At 35.3% G+C, this 24,514-nt stretch overlaps 2 protein-coding genes across 3 annotated transcripts; both read right to left on the minus strand.

The window, feature by feature from the left end:
* Positions 1 to 3,423: 3,423 nt before the first annotated feature.
* Positions 3,424 to 11,222, minus strand: LOC105335031 (uncharacterized). The gene is made up of 5 exons (XM_066081077.1): positions 9,564 to 11,222; positions 8,668 to 9,256; positions 8,357 to 8,563; positions 7,822 to 7,959; positions 3,424 to 5,862 (listed from the first exon to the last, which is right to left on the minus strand). Exons 1-5 carry the CDS (start codon positions 10,413 to 10,415, stop codon positions 5,204 to 5,206), a joined length of 2,445 nt encoding a protein of 814 aa, XP_065937149.1. The 5' UTR covers positions 10,416 to 11,222; the 3' UTR covers positions 3,424 to 5,203.
* Positions 11,223 to 17,913: 6,691 nt separating this feature from the next.
* Positions 17,914 to 22,885, minus strand: LOC105348944 (uncharacterized). Of its 2 annotated transcripts, XM_066081078.1 has the most exons (6): positions 22,363 to 22,885; positions 20,853 to 20,958; positions 20,039 to 20,248; positions 19,160 to 19,297; positions 18,318 to 18,907; positions 17,914 to 18,123 (listed from the first exon to the last, which is right to left on the minus strand). In XM_066081078.1, exons 1-6 carry the CDS (start codon positions 22,828 to 22,830, stop codon positions 18,109 to 18,111), a joined length of 1,527 nt encoding a protein of 508 aa, XP_065937150.1. In that variant the 5' UTR covers positions 22,831 to 22,885; the 3' UTR covers positions 17,914 to 18,108. The 2 variants fall into 2 exon arrangements, with proteins under 2 accessions (XP_065937150.1, XP_011456860.3); XM_011458558.4 differs by having other exon boundaries at positions 17,914 to 18,907.
* Positions 22,886 to 24,514: the final 1,629 nt, after the last annotated feature.

Genomic DNA, 24,514 nt, shown 5'->3' on the forward strand with positions numbered 1-24,514 from the left:
AATTGAAGGCCAACGACAACTACAGAAAAAGGGTGACCATATTCACAAAGCTTTCCCTGGAGCACGAAGACAAACAGAAAATTGCGTTGGTAGAGTATCAGGGCGAACGTAATAGCGAAAGGATGCAGCATGGTAACAACAAATCGATAGAGGAGTCATACATAAGAACGGACCCTAGTATTCTACGTGATGCTGCCATGATCACCAAAGACACTCATCAAATGCCAATCAAAATTTCCCACCAGATGAGGCTTAACGACTCCATGGCTGCCCCTAACGCAAAACAAATCCGCGATAAATGATTCTAGGAAAGAAGACATTCACAACGTTGCCGATGAGGTTTTAGCAGCAATTTCAATGTGTCAGAACGGCGATAGCAACATTCGGGAATTGTTTGTAACACCAAAAACCTCAAAGTATCATCATCTACTCAGACGAACAACTAGAAGACCTAAAGTCTAACTGTACAAGCTCCAATGGCAGCGTTCTAGGTATCGACCGTACTTTCAACCTAGGTCCCTGTTTCGTCACGACAACAGCATATAAAAACCGGAAAGTTGTCAAACGTGAAACACTTCAAAATCCCATTTTCCTAGGACCAACATTGCTGCATTGGGATGGGGAGACCGAATCATACCACACATGTACTGCCACCTAAACAACAAACTTGGTTTCCTATCGGGTCTAAACGTCGGCAGCGACGAAGAAAAAGCCGTTTTGAAAGCAGTTCGCCATGCCTTTCGGGATCCGGTACAGCTTCTTTGCACAAAACACCTCAATGACAACGTTCGCCGATATCTCAAAAACAAAGAAGGTTGCGGCACCAAGGAACGGGAAAACATAGCCTCCTCCATATTTGGCCACGAAGGGATAATCAACGCAGACGATTCCTTTTCGTTCGATTCAAAAGTGGAAGATTAATCATTTAACCAGTCAGCTACAAACCAAATTCCCACAGTTCAACCAACACTTTGAAAATCGTCTTAAACCTCTCCTACAAAAACATGTCTACAACCCTCTGCAAACTGGCATCATAAGAAAACAATGGACCAATAACAACGCCGAGTCCATGAACAATCGGTTAAAACATTCTTTAAACTGGAAGCCACACAAAATACTGGAACTAATCAAAAAGATTTACGAGATCAGCTCCATCCAGTTTCACGATCTGCGATGCGCCCTTCATGGCAATAGAAATTATGTTCTGGAGGAATCTATGAAACAACACAAGGTAAATGCCCAAGATACATGGATAAAGTTTAGCGTCTCAGAAAAAAAAAATAGTCTAGAAACTTGTAACACAGAAACCACCAGCCCCGGACAAGACGAAATAGTTACATCAAGTCTACATCGAACAGCTTCCAGGTAACTATGTTCAATTTGCAGATAATTACTTTACTTTAATTATTGACATAACGACAATACCGATCATACAAATAGTATATTAACATGATAATAATTTTATATTTTATCTAGATTCCTCCAACAACAAGGTGGCCCAAAAACCAAGCCAACGTAGGAGACCGAAGGCCGAGCGAACCAGACACCGATAAGAGACAAACCGTAAAGTGACCATAACGCGAAAGGACTTACCACCAAATGTGACAAACCGAATAGTGACAATTCCTAAATAATTCAACCATAAAATGTGACATCAAATGTGACAAACCGAATAGTAACTTGTGAAAAATCATTATGATAATAAAAACACCAATTTATGACTTTTTTTCATAAAAGAACTTATTAATGAAATTGTTATAGAATAAGATTGTGTGAGGTAACTGAGTCCGGGCCCTGGTAGGGCGTCGTGTTTAACACGATAGGAACAGTTTCTAAATACAATCTGATATTTCTGTTTGTACAACGATGAAACTTTACAATGTTAATATATGATTTATTAATAGTTAAGTGGTTACAAGTGCTGTAAATATTTGATGTATATAAGAAAAATGTTATTCTATTTAGGAAAATATGCATAAATAATAGTTGTCTTCTAAATATAGATGTATATAAGTTAGTTAGATGGCAAATTCTTGTTATGCATGTTAAATAATTTAGGTGCTGTAAATACAGTGCTGTTCGGTTGTTTCTTATAATAGTGCATTTAATCAAATAGTAGCTCAAACCAATCCTGTAGTGCATGTTTTGATATGATGTTTGTTTGGTTTGGGTTTTTTTTTTGCTGATACATGTATGTGGTTCATTTTCCATGCATCAATTTTTGAATTACTTTTTGATTTCTTAATCGATTTTTGGGCTGAAATTTTTTTTTAAGGTCTTATGAAATTCTAAGTAACCATTAATTATTTGAATATATATATTTTATTTTTAAACAAAAAAAATTTTCTTTTGAAGTATTCTGCACAGAAGTTATATTTTTTACGTTTAATTTTTCAATTTGTTCTTTTGGCTTTAAATATTTTTATTTGAAAATTTCAATTTGTTCTTTTTGGCTTTAAATATTTTTATTTCAAAATTATGGCTCTTATAAGGATGGCATCCACGTGGCAAGAGCTGGGCAACGTTATACTACTTATAACGGCTAACAATCCCATAAATAGATTCGAAAAAAAATAAATCATGTACATATATTTAAATCATGAAACTAATTGATAAGGCTACATTATCAAATTCTCTTTCCGTTTGGTCAGAAATTGTTGTTTTATGTTTTCTTTGAAATTTTTCAATTAAAAAAACTCATCATATCTAAAATAATGATTGAAATTATTAAATAAAATCTTCAATTATGCCATTCATTTTCCATTTGGGTCATTTTATGTTCGATTTGGGTAAATCGACGCACCCTAGAAACTCACTCTCCAATGTCCTGGATAAAAAGTAATTGGATCGTTTCTACCCAGAACAATGAAAACGTTCCACCCAGTACATTTGACAGTTTCTAACTAGATTATTGGATAGTTTCTACTCAGTACATTTGATAATTTCTACTCTGTACATTGGATAGTTTCTACTTAGTACATAAGATAGTTTCTAAGTTCCATACAGCACATCTGATAGTATCTACTTAGAATATTGCATAGTTTCTACCCAGTATATTGGATAATGGATAGATTCTACTCTGTACATTGGATAATTTATATACAGTACATTAGATAGTTCCTACCCAACTTACTTGTTAGAAACTATCCAATGTACTGGGTAGAAACTAATTAACGAATCGGACACTTTGCTAGCGAAGATGATACTGGGTAGAAACTATCAAATGTACTGGATAGAAAAAATCCAACGTACCAAATAGAAACTATCAAATATGCTGGGTACAAACTCTCTGGTATTCATGGTAGTAACTGTAAAATGTTTAAGTTTTATTTTTCTTTAAATATGTGACCAATACCATTGAAATGATTTCTTTATTTTTATATGATTCTAATTAAATATTGTTTAGAAAAATGCAAAAAGAAATTTTAGGATAAATATTTCTTTATTACATATATAGATATCATTTATTTTAATGCAATATTTTGTTATGAAATATCACCTTTTACAAAAATAGAATTGGTTTTTAACACCACTTCCAGATTAAATCTCGAAGACTGAGCCATCATAAATGAGAAAATCTATCTATATCTCCTCTCATACTATGAAAAATATAAAAATATGCACAAACAATTTTCTTTGTATACGTACCTAGTTTAAAATGCATAATTTTTTACTAAGCTTTAACTTATTGCAACAATTGCATATATAGAGTTATGAACACATTTTCCAATGAACTGAAATATGTTTGTACAGACAGATTAGTTTAGCTGTTGCTGCCTATTTTGAAACAATCTAAAACAGTGAATCTTAATATCACTTGATATTACCACAGAATGTGTGTCCCAAAATATAAAATGAAGTTACATGTAAGTTATGAATGAAAATCGAACAAACAGTAAGTATATAAATATTCAGAAAATGCAATAATTATACATATAAAACAAATCAAAGTTATTTAAACTCTACATTCAATAGTATTAATTGAAACAACAGAACTAACAGGGGGCACAAGAAAAATATCAGTGTACATTTATGAAGGATGAAGTTCGCAAGTATGGAACAGGAATGCATATCTCTATCACACAAACTGTGTTTGTTAATACAGATCTAATTTTTTTTTTTTTGAAAGGGCATTTTAAATGTAAAACATAAACAAACAAACAAAATAAAATAAGCATGAAAAAAAATAATCCATGAACACAAAAAAAATAAACATACAAAAAATAAACAATTCTTAAAAAGTTACTTTTAATAATTATTTTCATTCTCTTCTATTTATAGATATTGTAAAATAAAATGGATAATAAAAATATTATATATCATTAAACAACAATGCCTCAAATAAGCCAACAATAATATAGAAAAGGTCAATGTTAAAGGTACACATGTATTTTCAACAAAATTTGATTAAATTTTATAACGGACGTCATCATCAAAATCTTAACACAGGTTTGACAAATGTATGCCGTAAAACTAGTATATAGCAAAGTCCTAGGGACCAGTGGATTTACTTCATTATATCCATAATTAATTATATTCATATAATGAACTCTTAATAATAACTATACAGCAAATTCACTATATGCATGTTTTCTTACACCATACTACAGTTTTTGCTAATTGAGGCTTAGAATGAAAGTACATTTTTTTTTATACCTTTAATGATCGGATCGTAAATTGGAAAATTTATGTGAAAATAAATTCATCCAAACTATTATATTAAATAGTAGTGAAAACTTTTTTAACTGTAAAGAAATTTGCTATAAAAGTGTTAAATTTCATCATTATTCATCTTTATGGAACTCAAAATCAGTTAGTTATATCCGTAAATTCCTTAAAACCTTAAAATTTTGCAAAGATAATTTAAAAAATTTTCCAGGGACTCAAAAAAACTTCGCTATATCCGATATGTCGCTATATCCATGTTCGTACTAAACAAGTTTTACTGCACATGTATAATACATTGTAGTGTACTGATTGTGCATGTATTGCCTTCCTTCCCATGGTCACAAACCACCACCAATACCACTCACATCTAGGAGAGAGCTATGGAGACACTGGACCGTGGCACAAGACAATGCTTCCTTCCATAAACACAAACTCTGGTAATTAAAACATGCATAATATAAAACTGTATTTTAAAATTCATATCAGTTTGTTCTCTTATAATGCTATGCATGAGGCAGCTCAGTTGATGTTGAATCTAGAACTGCTCTGGGAATATATCTGCGGCTAAATCATGTAAAGAGTGATGAACAAGCAGGGACCAAACTTTTTCCATGGAGATTCCTGACTCTACAAGCAGATCGGGACGGTCGCCGTTTCGTTTGACATAGTTGTAGTAGAATTTGGGGTGTCCCCTAAGCAACATCCCAATGACTTGAGCCTCTTTTTCATTGATGATGACAATGAGTGGTGAACCAGAGGCGCCATGAGTTATGCTCTTGGAACAATGGAAGAAGAGGCGGTCCGGAGACAGAACACAAGGCTTGTAATCTTCCTTAACTTGGTCCTCTCTGTAACCTCGACTGGTAAAGAATGATATGCCCTCTTTCACTAGATTTTCTAACTCTTTCTGGTCCTTAATGATTTTGCATGATGGGTCATGCTCTAGTCTTTTACCACCAGGATGACCAATCACATGAAGATTTGTGGCTGCTGCGTTAATGGTTTTAAGGTGAAATGGATTCGGTAAGTTTGTATCTTCTATCAGCTCCAGAATGACAACATCGTGAGATGGAGAGGCAAATGCTACTTCATATGAACACTTAGCAAGAGAACTGTACTCATTGTCTCTCACAAATCCAAATTTGATTTGAACCAAGTTTGTGATGGTTTGTTTACCTATCTCCATCAATTCATCTGTAAAAAAAACTAGAAATGCTATACATGTATATGTATATTGTTGTACATGTTGACAATAATTTATTGTAATATTTAAACAATAAAATGCAAATGCTTTCTTTGTTGTTTCACAGCAGAAAAACAGTTGCAGGCAATAAAAAAGCATCACTCATGCAAAAAGTTATGATAATTCTTTTGCAGTAATCACAAGCATAATGTCTTGTCAGAAAACATTTCATCATTTTGCATCATACATATGAAGTGTGAAAAAGTATATCAAATATCATGCCTTGTTAAAATAACAATTATTGTAAACTCTTTGTCTTGCTCACAACATAACATTATATTTATTGAATTTCAAATTTGGTTCATGATTAGAAATACCTTAGTTAAGCATTGCATACATTAACAAGATGCCTAGGGGCCACATTGCTCATCTGAACTGCTGGTAGGATCCATATTTGTTAAAACTATGTATATACATGCAAGTGAATGAACTTGACCAAAGTCGAATATACACTACCTGAGAATGCATCCAATGGCATACAAATAATATGAATAATATTATAATATTACCTTTGTTGTTCTTGAGAATATTTTATAATATTTTCCCAATATTTTGTCATGTGACTAAACCAACAGGCACCTCACATTATATATTTTTCTCATATTAAATAAAAACATTAACCCCCTACCTAACAATAACACAATGTATACAATCCTGCCCATATTCAAAATGGTCAAAATCAAAATCAACGCCTTTTGACTATGCATATCAGTACTATAGTATTTGGAAGGGAATACCAGAATTATTACATAATAACTTCTGTCCTCATATTAGCCATTTGTCCATTATCTGAAGAAGTATACTGGCACTGTACCAGTTATCGGCTAAAATTTAACGTTTTCTTTTCGTAGTTCCTTATTTCTTGATACTTTTGGATAAAACTTGACATACAATGTACTTTAAAAAGTGAACTCCTTATTTATCAATCTGTTAGTTTATATCATTATTTAGACCCCAAAACATCTTGTTTTGTGCTTTTAAGCACGCCCCGAATTTGCCGAGATTTTACGATATACTGTACCAGTTATCGGCTTCGTGATAATAACATAGTAAAAATCCGTGTTCATGTTGATTTTATACTCTGCTAAATCTAGTTTGAATTATGCCCCTTTGCTAGGTCACACTAAAGTAATCGGGGTCATGATACATTATAAACAAAACTCATAAAATAATTCGTTTATTATCATACGGTAATACTCCAAATCGTATACTATTCAATACAGAATTGTGCAATCAAGCGTTCAATTGCGCTACGAATTTCTCGGAAATTCGTGAATTCCTTTTGTTTATACATGTTAAATGTATTGATTTTATATGTCAAATCAAAGAAGGGATATAATAACGTATCACAAAGAGGTAATATTCTATTTTTAACTTATTACGTCACTTCCCCCACTGCTGAAAGTGCAAAGATGTAAAATCAGCGGTAAACAATGATCGTTTAAGCTAAATTAATGTAAAAAACATATTCAAGAAAGTTTTCAAGCAAACCTACTTTTCTTTATTCGAAAAAGACGACTGAATTAAAAAATCTTGGATTGTCGCGTGATATAAACCCGAACTCTCAGTTTAGCCGATAACTGGTCTTAGCCGATAACTGGTACAGTACCAGTATGCAGATTAAAGGGATACCTTTATTAATGACAGATGTAATGAGAGGATAGCAAAATAATTTTTGACATTGAGTTTCAAACAAAAGTTCAAACTGATATGACTGCTCTGGAAAAATCCAATATGGCAGCATCTCTCTATCGACAAAGAGGGGAAATGTGATCAAAATTACCGGTAAACAGGGGCAAAATATTCCCTATAGAAAGCAGCCAAAATAACTACTTTTGTTCTGAAGTTCAAAAATTTAGCAGGAAAACAAAGGTTTGGTTTTCATTATTATCAATTATAAACTAGCTTACTTCTTTTGATGGGGTCCACAAATGGCAAGAGTTTGGACAATTTCCATGCTCCATCAACTGGTATTTTGTCCTTTGTCCATTCCATCTGTCCTTGTACTTCCTCTGTCAATCTCCTGTATACTTCTTCCCAAAACAGAACTACAATGCAGTTATATACAAAAGATTACTATTCATCATTGTCGTTATCTAAACAACAAAATGCCTTCTTTGGTGGTTCATAAAGGCAGTGAGCCTTGTAGAAATACATATAACCAGCATCAGCAAATACCATTATATAAATTTTGTTTACACAAATATAAACCAAAAAATTTAATTTAAGGCAAAGTTTAATATGCTAAGTTTGACAATTTGAATATCTTTTAAATAAAATGATAATCTGCAAAAAAAAAAAATTAATAAAGTAATTATGTTAATTAAAATACATGTATTAACATCTACTGAATAATTTCTCATGTATTAATAACAAAACTGAATCATGGTATAAACAGTTTGAATTAATTTGCCTGCACATGAATATAATTATGCATTCACTTACTTAAAACATCCTCCATTACATGGAAGGCTGTCATGAAGTACTTGCTGCCCACTCGGAATCCCGTACCATGACTCTCCTTGCCATGAAGGGTTACCTTGATACAGCCAATCCGCTCCGAGTGTTCTCCTTTATATATTATCTGCCCTTCTAGGTACAGGAAGTTGTTATTTTCCATTTTTCTGAGTAGTTCACCCTGTTGAAAACTTGCTTTAAAAGAAATAAAATAAAAGGCTCATCATTAAGCAAATGACTGGGTTATGGTTCTTCTAAACAAGTTTGCTTGTGTATACGTTTAATGAAATTTGCCATACCTGGCTGCTGAACTGCTTTTTCTTCAAAAGGTCTTAATGCCACAAAGTGTGCTCCCATTCCATTCAACCTCAAGTGTCCAATATAAATGACTGGATTCCTAGTGGTTTTGTGAGTGTGATTGAACTTGACTTCATCGAGTCGGGATCCCATTACTGATAACACTGTGACAGGAACATCATACATCTGGGAGAGGCCCAGGATCTCCAAGCTCCCTCCCCACTCACCCTCATGGACCTTCTTCAGAAATCTCTGCCATCTAAGCTCCTTTCGATTTTCCACATTTTCCACCCTTTCAATGGCCATGTCCTCTGGCTCAATGATACCGTGATCTTGATCAAGTGGCAGGCACAAAAAATCCTTGTATGACACCCCAGCTGGAGTGTTCGGATTGGATTCTAGATATTTCACAAGCTGCCTTCTGAGTTTTTTAGGACCGTCTGGAAGCCCATGGATATGATTGTTCCGAATGAAAGAGTGATATAGACAGTCTCCGTCACCAGGTACATCCTCCACTCTGAGGTCAATATATTTTGATTTCATCAGTAATGCATCCAACTTTTTCAACTCATCATTAAGATTGCCTGCTTTCTGAAGAATAAAAGAGACTTAAATGTATGTGCTAAACTAATGAGTAGAAATTCTGAATGCATATTTAATGTACAATATTGAATAAACAAAGACTTAAAACTGAAACATGGACACCTAAAAATTCTGAAATCTTGTGGATTTTGCTCGTTTCATATGCAAAAAAAATAATACCTACATCTGGGGATAAGCAAAATCATATATGATTTTTACATGAAACAAATCAGGTTTGGAAGCAATGGGATTATCCCTGATGCATTGAAATGTCATGTAATTATTATAATCTAATACTGTGCTTATGGGTATTTACCTGGCCTATTGCCATTTCACAGGTTGTGATGTTGTGTTGCCTGCTGGGTCCACTATCAACCTCCAGTGATGTATCATGTTCAGTGGTTACTGGGTTTAGATCAACATTTTTCATGGCTGACAACATATTTTCCATTTCATTTTCTGAGGTTGTGGGTACATTTACCATCACTCTTTTTCTCTCTTCATACTTTTTGATGGCTTCTTTGACTACTCTAATTACTTGGTCTTTAACATATCGGGCATGCTTATCTTTGCTGTAATATTCAACCCCTTTCATCATAGTAAGGCCAGTTGGGGTACGATATGTACCACTACCAGGGTCTGCAGTGTGGATAGGTCTCACAGCATACTTCTTCTGCTGTTTTATTTTTTTTTCCAGTGCTCCTTTGGGACAAGTTGGATCTAACCTTGTCTTTCCAATTGCTTCACTGGTGAAGAATTTTAGCACTTCATCAGTACAGAAGGATTTCGTGAGAAATGCCAAGATAAACATCGCTCTTTCAGAAATGTCATGGACATTGTCATCATATGGACATGGGAAATGCTCGCTATCCTGAGTTGCTATCTTGACAGATTGGCTATTTTCTACAGTTTTTAAAATTTCATTAAACCAACCTAAAAAATCCATGAAAGTGTCGTAATCATCCTTGGCATAAACAAAAACAATATGGAACAGATCATCAGGCTCCACTTGTTCTTCGTCCACTGTCCTGGGATAGCTGGGTTGACGTTCGAAAATTTCTCGATTACTTATTCTGTTGATATACCCATGAAGTCCTGGTGTTCTGGCATCTACACAACAACTATATACAGGTGTAGCATCAAATTCTGTATCCCCCATTGTGGACATGGCAGTGGAAGAACACTGACGAAAATACACTTCCGACACCAAAACAGCTACTGTATTACAATATATATAGAGACTGTGGCTGAGGGGAGTGAATAATTGGTTAAGTGCCCTGAGAGGACTGTTTTTGGCTGAGGTAAAAAGTTCTACATATGATACACATAGGTAATGTATGTCCTTGATTTAAGTAGAATGTGGTGTTAAATACATGTATGAAAAAATAGTTTACAAACTCAACTTGAAAGTTTGTATTTTCAGTTTACTTCCGTGCAAGCGGTCACATGTCAACTTGGCGTCAGGTAAACTCGGCACGGGAAAGCTACACATGACACTAGGCCCATCGGCAACATCGTTCACCAGTTCCAAAATATCCAACTCTTTGGCCTAACTCAGCGGACCAAAGAGGCTTTAAAATTACAATATGTACATGGATATTGAATTTATAAATGTGTATTAAGCATTTTTTTGCACGCTTCGCCATTACAGAGACATAAATAACAGAGATTGGCAACCGATCGAAATCTCGCGAAATCCCGCGGTCCCTTTTGTAAAGTGTTCCAAGTTTAAATCAGTATATGTCTCTAATAAACAGGTATATCGAAATATAAACAGCTAAAACCTATTACCAAAACATTCATAATATTATATTTCATGAGTTTATGTCATATAAAAAATATTTAAAGAGGAGTTTTAGGAGGCAGTTGGCTACCCGTTGTCCGAGATTTCGCCGATGGATTATAGCTGGCCAATATACTTTCTATATATTAATCTTATTTTTCAATTTTTTGTTTCAAAAATGCCCAAAACCTATGCACACTTTTCGTTAAAACAATATACTTTTGGTTTAAGATCATTATCTCAGTTTACTAAAATGTAGTTTTCAAAGTAAGGTTGGTCCCGTACCATTTTTCAACAACAAAACAGGCTAATGGCGGAGTTGCCAATCTCTGTTATTTATGTCTCTGGCCATTAGAAACAAATATTCCGGTATTCTATAGTCTGTCCCAAAATATTTATGCTGAACATTTGGGTGATTTTAATTACATGTGAAAGTATGGAAGGGAATTACCGCCAAAAGTCTATGTATCTTGCTTTAATTCTTATTATGCTTACTTCTTTAATTATTCTTAATTTAGTATAACATTACACTTGTATTTTACTCCACTGTTTTCATATTCATGTTTATCCAATTTCACTTTGGTTCTTTTTTATTCTTTATGGTTTGCTTAATTCTATCAGGGACGTATATACTAGTATTAGTATATACGTCCCTGATTCAATGTTGCAATACTTTCTTATAATTATTATTCGTGTATATTTTTACTTTTTTCTCCGTTACAAACGTGAATTCAATCACGCTAACCATAAATTCTTTCAATAGACGAGTACAATTTGAACGAATTTAATTAAGGAATAAAGAATCATTCTTTGGGTATTATGAGGTGATAATTTTGGTCGGGGTGTGATCAAATCCAAAAAAGACCGAAGGGATTTATAATATTAGATTTGATCACGCTCCGACCGAAATTATTACCTCATAATATCCAAAGAATGATTCCTTATTACTTATATTTATATAAATTTCAGCAGTAGCACGATTAAAATTAGAATATCAAGCATGCAAAACCCCGCTTGAGCTCCAACAATACATCATTTGAATTTATTGGACTGTATAGTACAAAATCGATTCGTAGTGTTATTGGACTGTATGGTACAAAATCGATTCGTAGTGTTATCACAGGCAAAGACACTTAAAAATGTAAATATTGTTGCATTATGACGCCAGGCGGCAGTGTGTGCGCTACAATTGCTTCTCCCCTATATCTGGTGATCCGATAGAGCCGCTTCAACCTTCGCACTTTCGCTTTTAGGGAGAAGATGCGAAAGTGCGAAGGTGCGAAGGCGAAGGAGTGAAAGTGCGAAGATGCGACGGCGAAGCGCAAAAATGCGAAGGCGAAAGTGCAAGTGTGTGGAGGCGGCGAAGAAGCGATACTACTATAATTACATCGCTCCTTCGCCCTCGCAACTTTGCACCTTTGCCTTCGCATTTTTATGTTTGTGGTAGCAAACTATAGCACTATAGAGAATAGCCAGGGACGGTCTCAAAATTTTCTGAAAAATTGCCCATTTTTCACAATTTCACGGGTCCCGAACCACGCTGCAGTCCCGAGCAACTGCCATAAACTACCATAGGAGTGGTAGCTTAATGTATACCCATGCAAATAATCACCAATTGATGGGGGGTCAATCACCTTCTTTTCGATTGACATTTCGTGTTCTGAACCCACCCTACTTTTCAAGCACAAAACCGAAAGTGAAAATTTTGGCCACAGTTTCGCATTTTCATTCCATATCTGATGAAAAGTGCTACCAGCATTAAAGTGTCATATATTAATGAAATTGACATGAGCTCCTCTATCCACAAAATGAATGCAATAAATATTCTAGCAATTTATACCCCCTCAAATAACCAGCCAAACCTCAGGTTCTCCCTTTATTCCAAAATTTTGACCGGGTCTTTCGTTCGAAACTATCCCCTGCCACCTTGGCACTTCGCCGTCGCAACTTCTCACTTTCGCCTCTTCGCCTTCGCCCATTCGCACTTTCAACGGCCTTCATCGCGACCTCGCATCTTCGTCCAAGGAAAATGTGAAGGTGAAAGCGGCCCATCGGAACACCATAATCAATTGATAAATCCCATGTAATCGACCGAGACTTGCTGATTATGCAGTAACAAAATGCAAAAGCGAAAGTGCGAAGTTGCGATGGCGAACGAGCGATAGTAATATCGCTCCCTCGCCTTTGCATCTTCGCCCTAAAGTGTTCGAAGAGAAAAAAAAAGTTTGACTGAGAACGTTGTGAAATGAGAATTTTAAAAAGTGGAGACCACTTAAATTTGAGTGGTGGACACGTGTTAGAAAATTCAAGTCTAACTATGAGCTTACTAGCTTCCTAATTTCTATAGACAGGTGGTAACACAGCGGTGTTTTCTTTGTTTAATAATGTACTAGTATTAACTCATATAAAAGGGAAAAAAATGCTTATGTCATGCAGTGGTCTGGGTATGATAAAACTTGTATAGCTATCACTCGATTACTTAAAATCTGTAAATCGTATATGTTTTGAGTCGAGGAGTCCCAAAAGGGATAATTTTGACGATATATATTTAGCATTTGATAATCATATAATTATCAACATATTATGTTGTCAAATGTATAAAAATAATGGTCAATTGCAAAAGAGTTTTCATCGATTGTCATCGATATCGATACGCAACCATCCTCATAAAATGCAGGTGACAATATATCTGATATTTTTTTTTTATTATGCTGCAATCCTGTTTATATGAATTCAAACAACTGCTAACAAATTGCAAGCTGCTTTTTCTGAATTACCATTCCCGCACACATGCCAAAAAAAGTGCATCCATGGTCGAATTCGATCCTTCATGCGGTCGAAATTACCTTGAGACCGGTCAAAATTAACCCCCGTGACATGTTTATTCACTTTTCTTCAAATTCCTTTATAGTGACAAATTTTACTCGAAAGTAGAAATGCATGACAGAAAGTAATCCAAACTATCCTAAATGATTTCAGACATTCACACGGAAATATCGTAAAGATCATTTTAAAACTAAATTTGACGTATCAGTAAAAGTGGTCGAAATTACCCCAGTTTACCCTTTATATGAAATCAACACATGTGTCTTGCCATCGAGACTACAGATTTCCATAAGTAATTTTAAAAGAGCGATGTTTGATCTTGACATAAGGTTGCGACATGAGACATTGCCCTTTTGCTAATTATTATCACAAACATTTCCGATATTTTTTAACTTCGCCCTGATCTTTTATGCAGTCACCTGAGCCACTTTGTTGACCTTTTGCAATTGGTCTTCGTCCGTCGTCGTGCGTCAACCATCGTCCGTCAACAATTTTCATTTTTATTTTCTTCTTAAAAACTACAAAGCCAATTGTTACATTGTTCCTGTGAAGCATTCCTATGGGAAGGAGAATTAAATGTGAAATTCGTGGTTGATTTTGGCTTTATAGTGAACATGTATTTTTAGGGTAATTGCTGTTTGTCATCCATAACAAATTTAACTCCATCTCAAAAACAGCATGGCAGTTGTCACTCGCTCGGCAATATTCATGAATTAAATATCTGTTCCATTTTAAAAAATTCTACCGTGCATTGCATGCTTGAAGAAAAAGTTCGCTTTATGCATGTTGTGTGCATTATAAATGAAACAGTGAATATTCTTATAGATTGATTATTAAAGACCTGCAGAAATTTTAATACCAAAAGTTTACAATTTTGGCCTCATGAGCTATAATCTGAATTTCCCCCGACTCTTGTACCCCCCCCCCCCCCCCCCATTTTCATGAATTAAAAGCTTTTTTTAAAATTAAATGGAGTCTCAGTCATTAACAAAAATATTTTGTTTAAAAACATTCAGATTGCGTACACAAATACATGTACTCTAAAGAGGATATGAAAAAGATGCTTGCGTTTCTATGTAGTTTTGGGAAATCAGGTCTTCCAACAATTTATTGGAATTCCCAAGTGTACCAATTGTGCTCCATTGTTAGCAGACTTATTTCTATATTAATATAAAGCTGAATTTATTCAAAGAATTGTAATGTAAAAAAGAAAGAAAGAAGAAATCACTCGCTGTGGCCTTTAACTTGACATTAAGTATATTGACGACGTATTGTCAACTATCAATTGTTACTTCCATTCTCACATCGACTCGATATATCCCATTAGTGAAATATAATATACCATAGAGTCCGAGTCATTACAAAACATTAATGGTAACCTTACAACAAAACTTTATGATAAACATGATGACTTCAACTTTCCATGCTAATGAAGCAATATACCTTCACCACCTGCATAATTATAGAGCTTTTGTTTCTCAGTTGATTCGGTACGCATGGGCATGCTCTACGTATAAACAATTTCTAAAACGAGACAAGCTACTGACAAACAGGTTCATGAGGTTGGTTGATAAAACAAGATTATCAACAGTCTCGATTGAAGTTATCATTTCTTAAGTTCTATAGTCGATACAACGACCTTGTCACCAAATACAATCTTCCGCTAGGTCGAATGCTGAGGATGCGGTAGGGGATGCAGAAGATGCTCGCTCCTCCATGGCACCTGATCCTACCTCTTATTTTTGTAGAGGTCTGTGTCTGCTTTGCTCCTGTTTGGTCTTTTTCCTTAGGACTTTTGGTTTAGACGCTGTTTGTTATCACCATATTTCAATAGAGTCAGCTTGAAAGGCAAACATGAGATTCTCACACGCCAACTAAGGGCTATGGTACTCTGGTGACTGTCAAGGCCTGTGGACCTCTTGTATTAGGTGCGTTCAGAGTTCACCAGATTGTTACCAACGGCAAGTTTGGTCCCCGATGTCTACAAATGGTTCCCAATGGTAGCAATTGGTTACCAATGTTGACCATTGGTGTACTTTCAATTTCAAATGAGGTCACCAATTCTACCAGCAGCTTAGAGCTTAGGCAAGTTTGGTAGGTGACGCCATTATGCTAATTCAACATGGCGGGTTATAATATGCCTCTAGATACTGATGTAAAAAAAGACTTTAGAATAAAATTTGTTTTGCCTCGGACTAGAATGTCGCGACGTCATTGGATGAAACGCGTCACGTGGCTGCCTTACAAATTTCTTTAAAAGGCAAGCGTCAAAATTTATAGGGCAACATGGCGGACGTAACGTTATTTGAACTGATTTTCTACACAAACGTTTGTTTACATATCAAACTTTAGGTCCTCGACAAAACAAAACACTTATTAGGTTTGTTACTGACTGTTTAAAGAAATTTGTGGGGTCGGTAAAGTCCATTGTGGGGTCGGTAAAGTCCATAGAAGGCTCGGCTTCGCCTCGCCTTCTATGGACTTTACCGACCCCACAAATTTCTTTAAACAGTCAGTAACAAACCTAATAAGTAATAATATGCATATCTTATTGAATGAATACAACTGAGGGCTTCTAAAACCAGCTTCTATACCCAGAAACATGTCATCATTATAGAGAATATGTGATAGAGAACCATTTTGATATTCAAGCTTGGACTCTCGGTAGGACGTTACTTTTTCTTGCATTAAATCAAGTTAAAATGATGCTGATATCGAGCGAAATATGCAAAGATTGCGTAGAAATGGCTTTATATATAAGCCAGACAAATCTTGTAGATTTCAAAGATCCATGGCTGAGTGGTCAGCAAAAAAATAACTGATAGGCATATGTCACATTGCTGTTTGACACAACTACCCAAAGCTAGTCCAAACTCCTGTTAAAATTGATTCTAATTAATATACTTTTTTCTGGCGTTAAATATTTGTTATCAATTTTGCATTAATTTGAATTAATCTTTACTTTCTTTGTATTAATGATAGCTAGATTAATAGTCATTTTGTAGACCTATTTATATAATTGGGAAAGAGTATAATAAATCACTCAATGAAGCTGTTTTAAATGGAAACAGTCACACTACACCGAGGAAAGGTATTTTGTTTTGTTTTTAACTGTTTTATATGTTTAAATGGTTACAATTGGTAACCAAGTGTAACCAAAGGCTACCATTTGTTTGAATTTGACAAAAAATCGTTCATGGTACTACCTATACAAATTGCTACAAATGGCAGCATTTGGTGACCATTGGCTACCATAGTTCACCAATGGCAACCAAATGCTGCCAGCGGTAAATCTCCATTTCACCAACGGTACAACTCTGAACGCACCTACTGTTTTAGGTTGCCAATGGAAATGACGTTACACTTATAGAACACAGGTGCTTGAAGACAGAGTAAAGCCCACGCGTGGATCCAGAAAGTTTTCCCAAGGGGCTCCGATAGATATTTGAGTTTGCTTTGGGATAATTTTATAATGTATTTTAAAGAAAGTCCCCCCTCTAGATCCGCACATGAAGCCCCTGGGGTCATTCTATCTTTAAGCACCCGTGTTATAAAAAAGAGAAAAAAAAATTCCTTTGCTCAATTATATTATAAACCATGTCAAGAAGCAATATTCCAACGGCTCTGTTTGTTCTCTCAATTATTATTTTGCTCATGTTAAGTGTTTTTATTTTTAAACTTACACTAAAGAGTAATATAAATCACAAAAAGTTGCCAATTATGTTTAGCATGCACAAAACAATACACAGAAAAAATTGACCTAATATCATTTCGCAATTTACAAATTCATGTATTTTATTTCCCAGGGTGAACACAATAACACCCCCCCCCCCCCCAAAAAAAAAAACCCAAAAAACAAACAAACAAATTTCCATGAACAACAAGTAATACATTTCAAGTAAACAAAAAATACACGAATGCATTCATTCTCGCAATTCTTTTTATAGCTATTGTAAAAAGAAATGGAAAATAATACTTAAAACATTATGCAACAACAAAGCCTCAAATAAGTCAACAATGATACAGAAAGGATAAATGATACAGGTACACATGCATATTCAATAAAATATGATTTAATAACATAATTTCATAATTATTAAAAACTTCATAAAAATCAGACAGATATATACATGAAATACTTTCTTTTTGTCTTTGTCTTCCTTCCAATTCATCACAAACCAGGGCCAATATCTCTTTAATCTACGAGATAGCTTTTTGGACTGCAGACCATGGTTTGAGACGATGCGTCCTTTCATAAACACAATCTCTGGCAAAAAAGACGTGTATTACTGGATTTCATACAGGAATGTTCTCCTATTATGCTATGTATGATGTTATTAATTGAAACTCAAAACTACCTCAGAGTTAGACTCTGAATGTAAAATGTTAAACCTATAACTGCTCTGGAAATAAATTTGCGGCTAAATCATGTAAAGAGTGACAAATAAGTAGGGAATGAACTTTTTCCATGGAGATTCCTGACTCTACAAGCAGATCGAGACGAACGCCATTTCGTTTGTCATAGTTGTAGTAGAATTTGGGGTGTCCCCTCAGCAACATCCCAATCACCTGGGCCTCTTTTTCATTGATGATGACAATGAGTGGTGAACCAGAGGCGCCATGAGTTATGCTCTCTGAACAATGGAAGAGAAGGTGGTCTGGAGACAGTATGCAAGGCTTGTAATCTTCCTTAACTTGGTCCTCTTTGCAACCTCGACTGGTAAAGAATGATATGCCCTCTTTCACTAGATTTTCTAACTCTTTCTGGTCCTTAATGATTTTGCATGCTGGGTCATGCTCTAGTTTTCTACCACCAGGATGACCAATTAAATGAAGTTTTGTGGCTGCTGCGTTAATGGTTTTTAGGTGAAATGGATTCGGTAAGTTTGTATCCTCTATTAGCTCCAGAATAACAACATCGTGAGATGGAGAGACAAATGCTACTTCATATGAACACTGAGCAAGAGAACTGTACTCGCAGTCTCTCACAAATCCAAATTTAATATGAACATGGTTGGTGATGAATTGCTTTCCTATCTCAATCAATTCTTCTGTAAAAAAATCAAAATGTTAAGGTGAGCACAAACATGTACATGTTGACAATAATTTATTGTAATCTATTGAAACATTAATTTAAACAATAAAATGCAAATGTTTTCATCCTTATTTCAAAGCAAAAGACAGATGTAGGCATTAATGCCAAAAGGTTATGATAAACCCTGGTAGCTGCTTTTGATCTGAGGTTCAAAACTTTAGCAAGTTTTTGTTTCCAATCATATTAACTACTGTATATCCTAGCTTACTCCTTTTGCTGGGGTCCACAAATGTCAAGAGTTTGGACAATTTCCATGCTCCATCAACTGGTATTTTGTCATCTGTCCATTTCATTTGCATTCTTTCTTCCTTTGTCAATCTCCTGTATACTTCTTCCCAAAACAGAACTACAATGATATTATATACAAAAGATTACTATTCATCATTGTTGCTATCTAAACAACAAAATGCTTTCTTTGGTTGTCCATAAAGAAAGTGCACCTTCTAGAAAAAAAAACCATGTAATCTGCATAAGCAGAATACTTAAATTTTTGTTAATACAATACTGTTTGGTTTTTTTACAATTTTTTCTACTTTAAGAAAAATTTAAATACATGTTACAGTCAGACCAGTTCGAATATCGGTGCCAGATAGCTCAGTTGGTAGAGCACCTGACTTAGATTCAGGGGCCCTGGTTCAAATTCCGATCTGGTCCATCATTATTTCTTCCATCCTGTTACATTTGGTGCCATGACCAGTCTTTAATCGAAACAGACAGGTTAACTTCTGCCAGGTAATGAGCCTGGGTGATCTTTGAGGGCGAAGCTCATTTAAGGAATGAGGAATGTGATGGTCAGACTGCTCAGTTGGTAGAGCACCTGACTAGAGATTATGGGGACCCATGTTTGAATCCCTCTCTGGTCCATCATTATTTCTCTCATCTTATATACATGTATTTTGTTTTACAGTTTGAATATGATAACCAGAAAACAATTTTAAACTCATTTTAAGATCACCAAGTTAACACATGTATAGAGTATTAACATCTAAGAAATTGGATTGTGTTCAAAGATCTACTGACAAAACTGAATCATGGTATAAACAGTTAAATTTAAATTGCCTTGACAAGAATATACGCATTCACTTACTTAGAACATCCTCCATAACATGGAAGGCTGTCATGAAGTACTTGCTGCCCACTCGGAATCCCGTACCATGACTCTCCTTGCCATGAAGGGTTACCTTGATACAGCCAATCCGCTCGAAGAGTTTCTCCTGATTATATATAAGCAGTGCTTCCTGGCAGGGAAAGCTGTTACCGTCAGTTTTCCTAAGTGGCTCACCATGCTGAAAATTTGCTTTAAAAAGAAATAATTACCATATATACTCGCCTATAAGTATTGTTCGCCTATAAGTCGGTTGTCATTTTTCAGGTTTATTTATAAGATTTTGCCATTGACCCTCTTATAAGTCGGGTAATTTTCTGGATAATCAGTCTACAGATTGCCAATCAAATAAGCACATTTTATTAAGCATGACTATATTCTAGATAAAAAATATTGGTGTTTGACCCCTCTGTTATCATTTCTAGATGCAATGCATTTTAAAAGTGTTGTGTTCAGTTAAGACATATATCATGGATTAATAACTTTCGATTTTGGACGCCATTTTTTTCTATTGATACACTAATGAAAACTTGGTGTAAGCTTTAAAAATATTTAAAATACGATTGAAAATAAAATGATAGTGATTTTGATCCCGTGTTTACTGATTAAGATGGTATAGCCCCTTTTAAAAGTGGTGTGTTAGCTTGTGTTGTTTTAGGTGACATGCCACCTACAGCCACAAATATACTGTAGCTATTATTACCTCAGCAAATTTGTGTTCATCATTGAGCAAATGAATCAATCATAGTGCTTCTTAACAAATTTGCTACTGAATGTTAAATAAAATGTGACTTACCTGGCTGATAAAATGCTTTTCCTTCCTTAACTCTGAGGTCATTGTGATTTGTAATGTCCCGTAATGCATCAGATTTTCTCAACTTAACATCAAAATTGTCGGTTTTCTAAAGAAAATATAGAAATATTTGTTATATCAACAAGCAGATGAGATATTTGTAACAAGTGTTGAAGAATAAAATAACAAGAGGCCCACGGGTCTTAACGGTCACCTGAGTACCATAGTCCATACACAGACCTGTCATTAGGAATCTCATATACATATATGCAGTAAAAAAATGTAATATATAGTGTGTAATGACCACCTCCCTCCCTACCAGAAGCCTTGCAACAAAGACAATGAAATTTTTTTTTTGGTCATAAACTTTAATAATTCTTGTTAACAAGTGGCCAAGGGGCCTGATTGCTCACCAGAGCAACAATAGCAAATCAAATTAGCATTACAGTATCATATTCAAAATATCTTGACAATTCAGCACAGTAGATTTTGCACAAAAAGTCTTCCAATATTTATCAACATATTTCTATGGTAAATATCAAGCCCCTTTTGTTGTTTTAGTATTTGTGAGAAGATTTTTCTCTTTAATTTTTATCCCCTCCCCAGGGTTGTCTCTAAGACCCAGGAGGCGGGGAATTCCCCCACCTATAATGCCTTAATTACCTGGCTATTTTTGCATTTCAAACACAATGTAGCTATAAGCAAGACCCCCAAACCCCTCTACTACTTTTTCATTTCCTCCTTCTACTTCAATTTTTAGAGACAACCCTACCCCCCCCCCCCCCCTTGGGGCCCCAATTTTTTCAGGGAATCATGATTTGATCAAAATTTAGTCTGCACAACCTGTGCTTTCACACAAGTTTCAGCTTTTTTGCTTTTCCAGAAGATTTTTCTTCATACCTTTTTATGTAAGAAGTTGACTCCTCTTCCAATTTGGGCTTATCCTACCCATGGGAGACAAAATTTAAACAATTTAAACAAACTTGAATCTACATTACTGGTACATGAGGATGCTTTCTCACCAGTTACAGGTTTTCTGGCCAATATGGGTTTGAGCATCTTCCTTTGTTTACAAAATTTGACCCCCCCCCCATTGCATATACGGCAAGAATGCAGTACAGTTTCCCAGTGCAGCAATTCTGTAACCCAGTTACAAACGAAACGTTCAAACCAGACTAATATAATACTTACCCTTCCTAATTTAAACTTCAACCATGCTTGAATTAAATTCTGTATATACTAACTAACCTATGTCTCTATTCTTATCTCTGGTCTGAAACAGGGTTACAAGGATTACGAGGGTAACAGACCCTTGTTTATATACTAAGCTATATTTTGAAACAGGGTTACAAGGGTTACGAGGGTAACAGATCCTTTTTTCTATACTAAGCTATGTTCTGAAGCAGGGTTACAAGGGTTACGAGGGTCACCCAGACTCTGAACAGGATCCCAATTACACTGAAAATTACCCCCCAAATACCGATACATTACAGAATGTTTTAGGTTGACTTACATGAACTGCTTGCAACGAAGGTTGATCAAGTCTGTTTTGGGGGGCATCCATATAGTTGGGGCTCAGATGGTTGGATTTATTTGTAGTAGTTGTTTTTGGACTGGTTTCTTCATTTGAGTGATGTACTGAGATCAAATTGCCTTCTTGCAGGAGTTCCAATGGTCCACAAATTTTATGTACAATGTCTAACAGCAATGGAAGGTCTTTGGACACAAATTCAATGTAGCTGGTTCCTTGTATCTGGATTCGTCCAGATTTGATGAAGAATGTGACTTTGTAAATTGTTTTCTTAGTCTTAATATCTTTCACATCAGCAGTCACTTTTTCTAGCAGGTGTTGTGATGAGATTTCCAATGGTGTGTCAACAAAATCAACAGTTCTGGTATCTTTACATGACATATCGTAATACAGGTATAAGGCCTTAAGCCAGGGTTGAATTCTGTTATGTTTTGTCCTAAATGCCACCATTTTGGCTTTAGGCTCATATACCGTGCTATCTATTTTCTCGAACAAACAGCGTTTAGCTTTACATAGGCGTCGGAACCGGGGGGGCTAGGGGGGGCTTAGCCCCCCCACTTTTTTTGCAAAGTTATACCTAACCATTACAAACATAGCATGATAGAGTGTTTAGCCCCCCCACTTTTTGTCGTAGGAAATATTATTGTTCCTAAATTTACCTTGAAAGATTGAGAAGTTAGATTCAGAAGCATACTAGCCCCCCCCCCCCCCCCCCCCCCCCCCCCCCCACGGATTAGGAATTCCCTGATTTTGGAAAAAAAATTTAGGATAAGTATTTTAAATTTTTTTGGAAGTATAGGTATACTCCCCCCCCCCCCCCCCCCCCCCCCCCCACGGATTAGGATTTCCATGATTTTTGGAATTACTTTTTTCTCAATATTTCTGAGGATTAGTCTAGCCCCCCCACTTTCAATTTGCTTCCGACGCCTATGCTTTATCAGTACTAGGTGTCGTAAGAGATTGCGGTAAACAACCCACTGGGTAACGTTTCTCCACTCCGTGTAATCTTTCTGCAATATTTGGATCCTCAAAGTTAAAGTTCATCTTTACCTGCTGGGAGTTGGACGCTGTGTCATCCATGGCTCATCCGAAATTAAAAATGAAAGTTGAAGGTATCACACCGGTAATTGGCCAATCAAAATGAACTAAATGAACTTAGTCAATTGTAGTTCCATATATACCTCAGAATTATTTTTTTCCTTGACTGCATTTTTACATTTTCCTTTACTTTGTAGTTTTAAAATTTTTTGTACCACTGAGTAGGATATTTCATGTATTTTGTTAGGTGATGATCTTTTTTCACAGGGACTACTTCTTTAAGGGCACATGCAGCAGCTTCCTGGGGAGTGTGCAGTCTGTTTACATACAAATGTAAAACACGTGGTTTTGAGGGTAGACCTGTTTGGAGCTAGATATTTTGAGAAAATGCAGTATCGCTTGCCCCTTTTATGGTGTTAGCTGATGAGATAGGTAACAAATAACATTTCCTCCGAATATTTTGTCATGAAAAATACAAACTGATTTTTAAGAATTTTTTCCCCTCTATAGTGCTATATAGTGAAAACAATTACCGGTGTGATACCTGAAATTTGCGCTATTGTCTGGTTCCCGCTCCCGCCACTGCGTTTTGAATGCGGGACGGTTCGCCCCGAAAGACCTTTCGCCCCGAAATGTTTCGCGCCTATTGATTATGTGGTAATTATGCAGTAAACTAATTAACACCATTCACTTCTAGCTGGACGTGGAGTTATAAAAAAGGGAAAGCTGATTAGACATTTAATTATGATTGCTTAATAAACATAATTATATCTGCACGCGGATAATGATTTGGTTCATTACATAAAATATAAAAATATATATACTGTACATGCAACTATTGTAAACATACAATGATGTTCTTATATATTCTTTGGGCCTTTGCCAATTATTGTAATTGTGTCTGTGCCAATAAAATATTTGTATTTGTATAAATTCAGATTTGTTTAAAGACAATTTAAGAAAGAAGGATTTTTAATGCAGTCAATTTTAATATTTTGTATAAATATTTTTCTTAAAACATCGCATTATATATATCGTTCTAGAAAATTTATATGATTATTGCGAGGTATTTCATATGAATATTTACTCATTATAT

This window comes from Magallana gigas, chromosome 4 (assembly GCF_963853765.1).
Source record: "Magallana gigas chromosome 4, xbMagGiga1.1, whole genome shotgun sequence".
NCBI lineage: Eukaryota > Metazoa > Mollusca > Bivalvia > Ostreida > Ostreidae > Magallana > Magallana gigas.

Coding starts and splice junctions, on each gene's coding strand:
- LOC105335031 (XM_066081077.1), bottom strand. CDS start 10,415: ATGTCCACAATGGGGGATACAGAATTTGATGCTACACCTGTATATAGT. Junction 8,564..8,667: donor AAAAGCAGTTCAGCAGCCAG/GTATGGCAAATT, acceptor TTTCTTTTAAAG/CAAGTTTTCAACAGGGTGAA. Junction 5,863..7,821: donor TGTGGACCCCATCAAAAGAA/GTAAGCTAGTTT, acceptor TTTTTTTTACAG/ATGAATTGATGGAGATAGGT.
- LOC105348944 (XM_011458558.4), bottom strand. CDS start 22,830: ATGGTGGCATTTAGGACAAAACATAACAGAATTCAACCCTGGCTTAAG. Junction 20,249..20,852: donor AAAAGCATTTTATCAGCCAG/GTAAGTCACATT, acceptor TTCTTTTTAAAG/CAAATTTTCAGCATGGTGAG. Junction 19,298..20,038: donor TGTTATGGAGGATGTTCTAA/GTAAGTGAATGC, acceptor ATATCATTGTAG/TTCTGTTTTGGGAAGAAGTA.